The following is an 11,373-nucleotide window of genomic DNA, read 5'->3' as shown; positions in this document are numbered from 1 at the left end:
CTCAATATACTTTCAAATGAATTTAAAAAATCTAAACGGTGTAGAAATGATGACTGAACTAAATTCATACAGTTTCTTGACTGTCCAGCTCACTACTAATCACTGTGCACAATCAATGGACCTACATTCATAGAGTTTACCCAGCTAGCACAGTGGATCTGAGCCGATTCCGGCTGAGAGTTGGGGCACCCAGCTGAGAGTCAGACTCAGCCGATGTCATGTGGCCCGAGTCTGGGCAGCCTTCTGCAGTATTACTTATGGCTAGGATGCGGGGATTGTGCCGTGGTGGAGATATTTGTGGGCTATACTCGCCCTTGTCTCAGGATGGTAGGTTGGTGGTTGAAGATATCCCTCTAGTGGTGTGGGGGCTGTGCTTTGGCAAAGTGGGTGGGGTTATATCCTTCCTGTTTGGCCCTGTCTGGGGGTATCATCGGATGGGGCCACAGTGTCTCCTGACCCCTCCTGTCTCAGCCTCCAGTATTTATGCTGCAGTAGTTTGTGTCGGGGAGCTAGGGTCCGTTTGTTATATCTGGAGTACTTCTTCTGTCTTATCCGGTGTCCTGTGTGAATTTAAGTATGCTCTCTCTAATTCTCTATTTCTCTCTTTCTTTCTCTCTCTCGGAGGACCTGAGCCCTAGGACCATGCCTCAGGACTACCTGGCATGATGACTCCTTGCTGTCCCCAGTCCACCTGGCCATGCTGCTGCTTCAGTTTCAACTGTTCTGCCTGCGGCTATGGAATCCTGACCTGTTCACCGGACGTGCTACAATTCCCAGGAGTGGTAGAGATACTCTTAATGATCGGCTATGAAAAGCCAACTGACATTTACTCCTGAGGTGCTGACTTGCTGCACCCTCGACAACTACTGTGATTATTATTATTTGACCATGCTGGTCATTTATGAACATTTGAACATCTTGGCCATGTTCGGTTATAATCTCCACCCGGCACAGCCAGAAGAGGACTGGCCACCCCTCATAGCCTGGTTCCTCTCTAGGTTTCTTCCTAGGTTTTGGCCTTTCTAGGGAGTTTTTCCTAGCCACCGTGCTTCTACACCTGCATTGCTTGCTGTTTCGGGTTTTAGGCTGGGTTTCTGTACAGCACTTTGAGATATCAGCTGATGTACGAAGGGCTATAGAAATACATTTGATTTGATTGATTCCGGTGTGAGTTATCTGTCCCAAATATATTACTTGGGGCTCGGGACGATTCCGGTGAGCGTTATCTGGCCCAAATGTATTACTATCATTATTTCTTTATCTCCTCATTATTTCTGTGATCAAAAAATACAATTAACATTTAAACGAAATTATTAAGAGTCCTGTGTAGTATTTTAGTATTTAAAACTTTGTTTAAGGCAATTGATAAGCATTAAAAACTTTGAGGGTGGAACTTCCCGAGTGGCGCAGTGGTCTAAGACACTGCATCGCAGTGCAAACTGTGTTTTCAGACTTCCTGGCAGTTTGACATGAGAGAAAATGTTTCTCAATTTTTTTACATTTTTATAGGTGAAAAATATTTTGCGTGATGTTTTAGTCACTCAAAAGGATTTTTACATGGGAATCAGAATGACTGTTTGGGACCTTTAACACAGTGTTTGATGTTTGTTTTAAACAATCAGCTCTTGGAGACTGCTGCTTTGATTGATTATTAATATAGCTTTAAAAAAAAAGAGTCCATATTTCTTACATAAGAACATCTGTAGGAACAAAAATGTTGCCAGTTTAATTGGAACTTGGCTGGGTTGGGTGGTTACTTTCAAAATGTAATCCATTACTCCCTAACCCTGGAACTTGGTCTAAGGAAAAGAGAGCAGCAGGAAGGGGGTGAAGAACATTGTGTACTTTAAATCTTATTCTGTGACTTTCAGATGGAGACATGTGACAGACACTGTGATTTTAGTCAGTCAGCATAGTTTATCAATTGACACAGAACAGTATGGTCACCACATGCCATTATGTTGTGAATATTTTTTTTTACATTCTGGAATGAAAAATCATATAAAAACACAAACGGGAATTACTTTGCCTTTAAAATAATAACGTGGATGAAATGACGTTCCTGCTGGAAAAAACGTTTATTCCCCATTGATATACTTTTAGCGTTCGCTTTAGCCTGCCTTGTGTCCCAGATGGGCAGGGTTTGCACTTTTGCCACTTTTCTATCGATTCCATTGCGCTAGGCAAGTTCAATCAAGCCCAGCTAAAGTATTTGAAATTATGTCAAATGGTATTTGAACGAAGGTCGGATTTTTTAAACCTAGTTAGCACATCAGTTTGGGAGTACATTTACTAGCTTGGGAGTACACGTACAAGCACCTTAGTTAGCAAATAAGGGGCCTTTTGAGTATATGCTCTGAGGTTGCAAGATCTGGAGTTTGATTCCTGGCCGAGTCATGCAAGACTGTAAAAATAGGACTTTTGCGTTTCTGCTTGACACTTAGCATTAAAGAGGTAGACTGGGGGTAAGGCCCTGCGAAAGACAAGCGTTCTGTGTTCTGTCCAAGGGGTTGCTACAGAAACAGGAGATAGGCTCCTGTGAGCCGCTCCAGCTCGTGCAAGGCTGCTTACTTTACTTGAGAGTGCACTGAAGGAAATAACACCATCTATGGTAGCTGTGTAGAGGAGCACTATTGTAACATAATCCATGTTTTTCGACCCACAAAATAATACTAGATCAAATTTAGAGATAAGGGGTATATTGTCTGGAAAAACAAGTAAAGGTATTGGCCTGAAACTGAATTTCCCTCGTGATATTATCACCTAATATTTTTAGAACAATGTTTTCCATAACAAAGGAATAATTAAGTTAAAGTTCCAGACGTTGTAACTCAATTATGTGAATGTATGTTAGAGCTATTTCAGGGCCTGTTTCAAAATGTGTTACTGCTTTATGCATTCTCACATTCTTACAGGAATGATCCTCCAAAATGTAAAGTGTTCTTTATTCATGGTTTCATATTGCACCTTGCTGAGTTTTCACAGGTACTGAGAATGCTATTTACATATTTTTTTGTCATTAAAAAAATGTCAGTTTTGCATGTTGTACAATAACTTATGATTAATTAAACTAAATAAGTAGCCAAATAATAATAAATTAAAAAAATGATTATGAAAACATTTGACAGTTTTCAAAAAATGAATCTACACCGGAAATGCACCTCCCAAACATTGTTGTGTAGCTAGCTAACGTTAGCTTACTTGCCTTGAATGGGCTGTCATGAATGAAATTGAAGCCTTATTCCACCACCTTAGCAGGGAAACTATAAAGACGGTAATAATGAAGTTTTCTAATATGTAACGTTAATAATGCTAGCTAATGCCTGTATCTGCTTACTAGACAGTTGTAGCTGTAGCCTTCATTTACGTTCCAGTCATTGGCTGTAGCTAGTGTAGCTGGCCAGCAGTGCTAACACTGCTAGCTAAGGTTTCTCAGCCTAAAGAGAGAATAATATTTACAACAATAGCCAGTTTACTGCTGTTAGATGTCAATGGTTGCATGTACTTTTCTGGTGCACAGCCTATGAATAACGTCAACCACCACTGAGGACTAACAATGCTAATAGCTAGCTACCATGCTGCTATGTGCTGACGCCAGCTAGCTAATTAACTATGTCGCTTGCAAGCTGCATAAGTTAAATAAAACAATTAAAAAAACATTTAGCAGACGCTCTTATCCAAAGCGAATGCATACATTTTCGTACTGGTACCCCGTGGAAGTCCAACCCACAACCCTGGCGTTGCAAGCGCCATGCTCTACCAACTGAGCCATACGAACATTTTATGTTTAAAACTAAAGGGAGGTTCAAATAGTGTTCCTTCTGCTGTGCACACGACATTGTTACTGGATGAGGAGGATAAGATATCGACTTCTGTTTTATGAATTTGGATTGTTGAACTGTCACTAAACAGCCACCCTCTCTCCTGTTATAGCCAGGCTATTATGTGGCCTGATAAGTCAGGCCCTGGATGCTCTCATCAGTAGTTCTGAAGATTGGACACAACAATGACATTATAAAAGACGCTAACAGAAAGTGAGTGAGTACCCAATACGCCTAATTGGTCAAAGCAAGAGAAACAACAGTGGTTGTTCCTACACATTATTTTTGGTTCGGCTAGAAACATGGGCACAATGTATGGCTAAATAGCCTATATCCACAATTTGACCAAAGCCACTTTTATTTTAACAAACACTCTCTTTCCCTTTCAGTCTTTTCTGTGCTTTCATATTCCCTTTTTCTCTCTGTCTTTTCCTGCAGGGCAGCATGTCTTCAGGTCACCGGCTGCGAGATGTAGAGCAACAGCACCCCCTGCTGGACGGAGAGGAGGCTGCAGTGGGTTCTGCAGCAGGGGAGGCGGAGCAGGTGTGGTTCATCCAGGACGGCTGTGGCATGGTCTGTGCCTTCATTACCTGGTTCCTGGTGCTCTACGCTGACTTTGTGGTCACCTTTGTCATGCTGCTGCCTTCCAAGAGCTTCTGGTACGCTGTGGTCAACGGCGTGGTCTTCAACTGCCTGGCCGTGCTGGCTCTCACCTCGCACCTACGCACCATGCTCACCGACCCGGTGAGTGAACCAACCGCCGCTGCAGGGTCGTGTTCGTTAGGACAAAAACGTAACAAAGGAGTGAAGATGCATTGTAATGTTGGGTGACTTGGAAAAGGGAGTGACTTTGAACGGAGTGCAAGACAGAGCATACAAGAAGTAAAAGAAGCAGTCAGAATGACGAAGGGTAAGTCTGAGGGCAGTCTGATGCTCCTGGGCACAGAATAGTAACAATGTGTTGTCCTATTAGCAGTGAAAGAGCTGACTTACTAGTAGTTTGCTTTAAGTTTAGAATGAGTCTGTCCAAACATGTCATTCTGACTGTGTCCATTCTGTCCAACCATGTGTCTTGTTTACAGGGAGCTGTGCCCAAAGGCAACGCCACCAAGAAATACATGGAGAGCCTGAACCTGAAACCAGGAGAGGTCATCTATAAGTGTTCCAAATGCTACAGCATCAAACCTGAGAGAGCCCACCACTGCAGGTGAGGAGGGGACACTTCTGTTGCTTTTAAGTGTTATTGTTATGCTTTATAGTATCTAAAGGGTTTTCCTGGCCTACTGGCCTACTGTATCTTTTTGTTTGTTAGGCAAAATTTTGAAATGGAAAACAAAAAGGAATGTTTCTTATTGCAGAAGTCCAGGTAGTCCTTCCCGGGTTTCAGCCTCCCCCCTCCTTGTTTGGTGCCTAATGAACACGACCATGATGTCGTTTCCCCCCCCCCTCCCCCTCCCTGTTTGGTGCCTAATGAACACGACCATGATGTCGTTTCTCTCCCTTGTAGTATTTGTAAGCGCTGCATCCGTAAGATGGATCACCACTGTCCCTGGGTGAACAACTGCGTCGGCGAGAACAACCAGCGCTTCTTTGTCCTCTTCACTGTGAGTTGCGTCTCAGTTCCATCTTGTTGAAGGTCTTGTGCACAAGGGAAATACTGAAATGCATCTGTAGTACATCGGTCCAATTAATCAACGTCAATTAATCACTTTTTTTTTTTTCCTGCATCGCTGACATCCCTATTTTGTACTGTTGTGTAGTTTTGCATGGAAGCAATTGGTTTGACAGAATGATTAGTGTTTCATCTTTATTTGTGGTGCCTTATCATAAAGGCCTGTAAACCACATTGGTGCTGCTGTGCTTTTAGCTCTGGCCAGATAGAAGTATGATGATGTATTATTAGGATAGGTTGTGGTTGTGTACACTGCTCGTCAATGTGCTTTTGTTGTAGCTTTATGCCTGTGTGCATTGTCAGTGCACAATGAATTACTATGAATGTTTTTACCATCAATACCAGGATTGGGTAATAGTTCCCTCTCTCTTTGCAGATGTATATAGCCATGATCTCCACCCATGCTCTCGCCCTGAGTGGGTACCAGTTTGTAACCTGCGTCAAGCTCCAGTGGAGTGGTGAGTATCATTATATGATTGCAGATGAGTTTTCTAAATATACTGTTCCCTGTTAAATATAACTACTTTGACCGTAGGGTGCCCTGTTTAAAAACAGCTACATTGACTTCAATGTGCCCTGTTTAAAGGCACAATCTGGATTTTCTTTTTTTTACTCAATTGTGTGTTAACAAAGTCTTTGTTAACATTAATATACAGCTTCAAAACTATCATTTTAATCTTGTGGACTATCATTATTCGTTTCTATAGCTCCGTCTATGAATTTGAGAGGGGTTAAATTTCTCCAGCCCCATCCCTCACCTTTATAGCAATCCAATTGGCAGAGCTGTCATTTGTTGATTTTTCAAATTAATTATTATAATTTCAAATGACGGATTGCAGCTGCAAATACAACTACATTGAGGTCAGTGTTAATGTGATTATCCTGAATGGTGTTTCTGCCACTCCAGAGTGCAGTGACTTTTCCCCCCCGGTGACGGTGATGCTGATGATCTTCCTCTGCCTGGAGGGCCTCCTCTTCCTCACCTTCACCGCTGTCATGTTTGGCACTCAGGTCCACTCCATCTGCAACGACGAGACGGTGAGGAGGTTTAATATAACACTATATGCCACTTACCAGACACTGTTGTAATCCTAAGCAACTTTCTACGCAGTGAGTGGCTACATTTTCAGTTTGATTCCTGCGGGAATTGAACCCACAACCGTAGATATACAATGTACATTAGATGATTAAGAATTGTTTCCATGTTATACATCACATTCTCAGGTCCAATCCATCTGCAACAAGACGGCAAGGAGCCAAACCACATGGATAGAAAAATAATAGATAGACATTCAGTAGGGCAAAGGCATTACAGAACCCCATTCTACGTCGACTATTTCTATCAACAACGTAGAATGGATAAGATTCTCTATTCTGCATGATTGGGATTTGTTTCTAAATGTCCTGCGCCTCTGAACAAGCACGTGACCGTGGTAGTGAAGTCCCAGTGAGGGAAATGGGGCTTATTTGCATATGAGTCATCAGCCTCCTTCAGAAAACCTGTTGATAATGTCAGGAAGAAGAAACCTAGCTGGGGTGACATTGATCAGACTAGTGACCAATGACCGAGGCTAATTTATCATTGTGGTTATTTGACCTCATTCGCTATGCTTTATTGAATTCTCACCTGGTGTTGATGTTTACCTCCTCTGTGTGTGTTTTTACCACAGGAGATTGAGCGTCTGAAGAACGAGAAGCCCACGTGGGAGAGGCAGGTTCGCTGGGAGGGCATGAGGAGCGTGTTTGGAGGCAAACCGTCACTGCTGTGGATCAACCCGTTTGCCGGGCTCCGACTGCGCCGGCTACTCGCCGCACGCTCCCGGAAAGCTGGCCCTGAGTTCTCTGTCTGACCTCTCACCTTATCAGCAGTTTCTTACTGTACTGCCTGAGACAATCTGTAGAACCTGACTCAGGAGCTGGCTTTGACACCAGGGTCCTGTTCATTTCAGGCACCAAACGGAAGAAAATGGACTCAAACAGGGAAGTTCCAATAAGAAACGCAATTTTTTTTTGTTTTCTGTTGCAAAATGTTTTCCATCGTGTGCCCTAATGAACACAACCCAGCTACAAGGAAGACTCGAGTTCTATCCAACAGCATGGACAATGGTGCTTCTGAACATCACGTCTGTATAGGTGGCATGGATCAGGACTCAGACTATTGAGAGACCCATCGAAACCTGTTGAAAGATCAAATGAAGGTGTGCTGTAGTCCTTAAACAGACAAACACTACATATTGCACAGTTACAGGAAGCCTACAGGAAGGAGGATTAATTTAATCTGTTTATTTATTGACTTCTTTTTTTAAAGACACTCATTGTTGTGTTCTTCTCTTCCTGTCACTCTGGGGGTGTGTGAGTGAGTAAAGCCTGATTTATACCTTACCTACAGTACATGCACAATGCAAGAACCCAATTGGCTACTCAAGATGGCGATGTCGTGTACTGGTGTCTGCTTACAAATTGCTGGAGTGCACACGTCTGCGTATTTTGTCTACGCAACTAGCAGCACCGCCATTTTGCGTCACTAATTGTAATTCTTGCATCCTATGTATAAAATGAGGCTTAAGTGTACCTACTTGACAGTAGCTAGCTGTACCTCTGGAAAAATGATGTACTAGAATTGGTGTTAACCACTATATATCCATTAATTAAACGTTTAAAAAAATACATTTTATGAATATATTGCTGGATATATTGCTTGAAAATCATGTTGTTTTTGCCTAAATGTCAGTTTACATTCTCTGTATTGCATTTTTTTTATACCTTAAAAATACATGTTTACCGCTTGTAGGAGTTAGATGAGTTGAGGTGGGGATGGAGGAGTATGAAATATGAATAATTAATGGTTGCCAGCAAGATGATAGAGAAATACTAGAATCAGCAGTTTGGATTCTGCATGAGGCAATCGCATCAACTTTTAGTAATGTGTCTGACAAATTTGCTGTGACGTGGACAAGGAACTTGTTTCATTAGCCAAAAGTTAGCATTGAACCCTTGGTCATGGTTATTTTAATGGGAAGTATGCTATGATAATTTAACTGTGCTCTGATTAAAGGTACACTGAGCGATGCACAAAGGAAGCCGCAATATCGGTCCAATTTCCACAACTAACAGCATTGAAGCTCAAGGCTAAACTTCTCTGCTGTTTTGTTCCTGTAGCTACCACGTTGTAGCATCGTGAAGAACACCCGTGGCGACATACTCTGTGACTTCCTCACAAGTATTCCACTGCAGTACACTCCCCTATGTATACCGGGGACTCTCCTGTCACGCTGATTGTATGATTCTGAGCAAATCTGATTAACCATTATAATGGTATCTTTTTTTATTTGACATGAAAATGTTTTGAAGATGTGATGGACTGGATAAAGGAATGTATTAGGATTGAGTTTTTATTTTATGTTTTGTTTGGAGATGTTTTGTACTTCTGTTTTGAAACCTTTCCGTTTTTTTCGCAGCTACATTTACTGTGCTCCCATTAAATCAACTTCATTTCTACCTCCTAAAATCCAGATGTGTTTGTCCGTATTACTGACTAGATAAGAGTGGGAGCCCACTATGCAGCACTTGGAACTGGTGGATGAGTTGATGTGCACAGAAAGCTGTATGTGAAGCACTGGTCCCAATTCCCTCCCTTCACCTTGGCTGTAACCCTTTAATGTTTGCAGATCTGTAAGGTAGAAGCAATATGGTGGAAGTTTCACCTCTACACTGCTGATCCCTATCCAGACTAGGCTACCTCGGGCGGCAGAGCTTTGGGGGGGAAATCTGTTGTTCTGCCCCTGCCCAAGGCAGTTTAACCCACTGTCCCTAGGCCATCATTGAAAATAATAATTGGTTCTTAACTGACTTGCCTAGTTAAATAAAGGTCAAATAAAAAATAATTAAAGGGTCAGGGCTGAGGAGATGGGATGGAATTGAGATGGAATTGGGACCGGGTGTCTTGACACCATATGTGAAGGGACCTGGATTTTCCCATTTCCCATTTTTTTCCCATTTCTGAACTCCACCCATCATAGGTAGTAGGGTGAAGTTACCCTTAGATGCTGACCTTGGCCAGTTTTGCATTTCCCCCACTAATGGTTAAGGTTAGGTCCTAGATCCTGATCCTAGATCTGTACCCAGGGTTAACTTCACCCCGGACCTATAGTAAAGCAAATGTACAAGTTGTAGTGAATAACTTCTTATCCCACGGGCCATATCAACATATCCACACTGGCAGACAGTAGCTAACTGCAGCTCCTCATTGCTATAACAACTCCTAATTTCAAGAAGACCACCCATGTTATGTGGGACATCCGTAGTAGTGCTCCTGGCTCTATTGGGTTTGGGTGATCCCTTGGCGGACCCCCCGTCCTGACCTACCAACAGACCAGGACTTGTTCTGGGGAGTGGACCAGTGTGACTTTGCCGTCGTGCTGCGTGCCTCCGGACTGGAGTGCTTCTTGGTAAGATGCTATTATGGTAAGATTTTATTCCACAGTTTAGTAGTACAATAACAGGATGTGTGTGTGTGCAGTTGAAGTTAGAAGTTTACATACACTTATGTTGGAGTCATTAAAACTTGTTTTTCAACCACTCCACAAATTTCTTGTTAACATACTATAGTTTTGGCAAGTCGGTTAGGACATCTACTTTGTGCATGACACAAGTAATGTTTCCAACAATTGTTTACAGACAGATTATTTCACTTATAATTCACTGTATCACAATTCCAGTGGGTCAGAAGTTTACATACACTAAGTTGACTGTGCCTTTAAACAGCTTGGAAAATTCCATAAAATGTCATGGTTTTAGAAGCTTCTGATAGGCTAATTGACATCGAGTCAATTGGAAGTGTGCCTGTGGATATATTTCAAGGCCTACCTTCAAACTCAGTGCCTCTTTGCTTGACATCATGGGAAAATCTAAAGAAATCAGCCAAAACCTCAGAAAAGTCAACAGTCAACTTAGTGTATGTAAACTTCTGACCCACTGGAATTGTGATAGATTATTTCATTTATAATTCACTCTGTCTGTTAACAATGGTTGGAAAAATTACTTGTGTCATGCACAATGTAGATGTCCTAACCGACTTGGCAAAAATATAGTTTGTTAACAAGAATTTAGTGGAGTTGTTGAAAAACGAGTTTTAATGACTCCAACCTAAGTGTATATAAACTTCCGACTTCAACTGTGTGTGTGTGTATATATATATATCTCTCTTCCACTGAAATAAGTCTAAAATTAACTTTGAAGTCATGCCTCTTGTCATGAAGGCATACACACAAGGATCCTTCTGAAATTTGATCCAGTGATTTGAGGACAATTATTATTTTTTTTACTTAACTAAGTGGCATAATTACTTGCATGAGGAGAGGTGAAGATAATTACCTTCGCCAACAGTGGTCTGATAAAGGTGTCCTAGTACCCATTCTTACTGTTTAAAAATGCAGCCATGTGAAGTTACTGGTATGGTGCTGATGAGATTAAAGTACCAGAACAGCAGTGAGTGGAGGCCACCTACTGTTGGTTTATTGAACCATTTCTGGCAGGACAGTGTCTTCCCAGACAAGCAATAGAGAAAGTATTTGTAGTCACATGGGCATTTCAACAAGGTTCCTTACAAAAGCAAGCAAATGTCAAGAGCATTGACAACCCTACCTTTTAAACTAACTCTTAAGTGTCACTTTTCCCTCAACAGGAAAGTTGATGTCAATTTAACCAAACCCCAGTTAAGTATCCAAGAAACCCAGTGTGAACTTGGTCTATAATGATACTACAGAGACCAAAAATAGTCTCCTGTACTGGCAAACCAAGAGAAGCATACAGCACATAACCATTAAGTTGTTTATTTCTATAGCCTATTTAATGTCATGATTCAGGTAGATCACGTCAACA

The 11,373-nt window shown here is 41.8% G+C and overlaps 1 protein-coding gene across 3 annotated transcripts; it reads left to right on the top strand.

Moving 5' to 3' along the window:
* The first annotated feature begins 3,146 nt into the window (after window positions 1-3,146).
* Window positions 3,147-9,001, top strand: LOC139406402 (palmitoyltransferase ZDHHC7-like). 3 transcript variants are annotated; one of them, XM_071148949.1, is made up of 8 exons: window positions 3,147-3,274; window positions 3,934-4,034; window positions 4,260-4,565; window positions 4,904-5,028; window positions 5,329-5,425; window positions 5,870-5,951; window positions 6,401-6,531; window positions 7,164-9,001. In XM_071148949.1, the coding sequence occupies exons 3-8, from the start codon at window positions 4,266-4,268 to the stop codon at window positions 7,341-7,343; spliced, it is 915 nt and encodes a 304-aa protein (XP_071005050.1). In that variant the 5' UTR covers window positions 3,147-3,274; window positions 3,934-4,034; window positions 4,260-4,265; the 3' UTR covers window positions 7,344-9,001. The 3 variants fall into 3 exon arrangements, with proteins under 3 accessions (XP_071005050.1, XP_071005049.1, XP_071005051.1); XM_071148948.1 differs by having other exon boundaries at window positions 3,164-3,274; window positions 4,265-4,565; XM_071148950.1 differs by having other exon boundaries at window positions 3,174-3,274; window positions 3,934-4,038.
* Window positions 9,002-11,373: the final 2,372 nt, after the last annotated feature.

This window comes from Oncorhynchus clarkii, chromosome 4 (assembly GCF_045791955.1).
Source record: "Oncorhynchus clarkii lewisi isolate Uvic-CL-2024 chromosome 4, UVic_Ocla_1.0, whole genome shotgun sequence".
In the NCBI taxonomy this organism is placed as follows: domain Eukaryota; kingdom Metazoa; phylum Chordata; class Actinopteri; order Salmoniformes; family Salmonidae; genus Oncorhynchus; species Oncorhynchus clarkii.
Note: the sequence above shows the minus strand (reverse complement) of the source record. Positions and strands in the feature narration are given on the sequence as shown.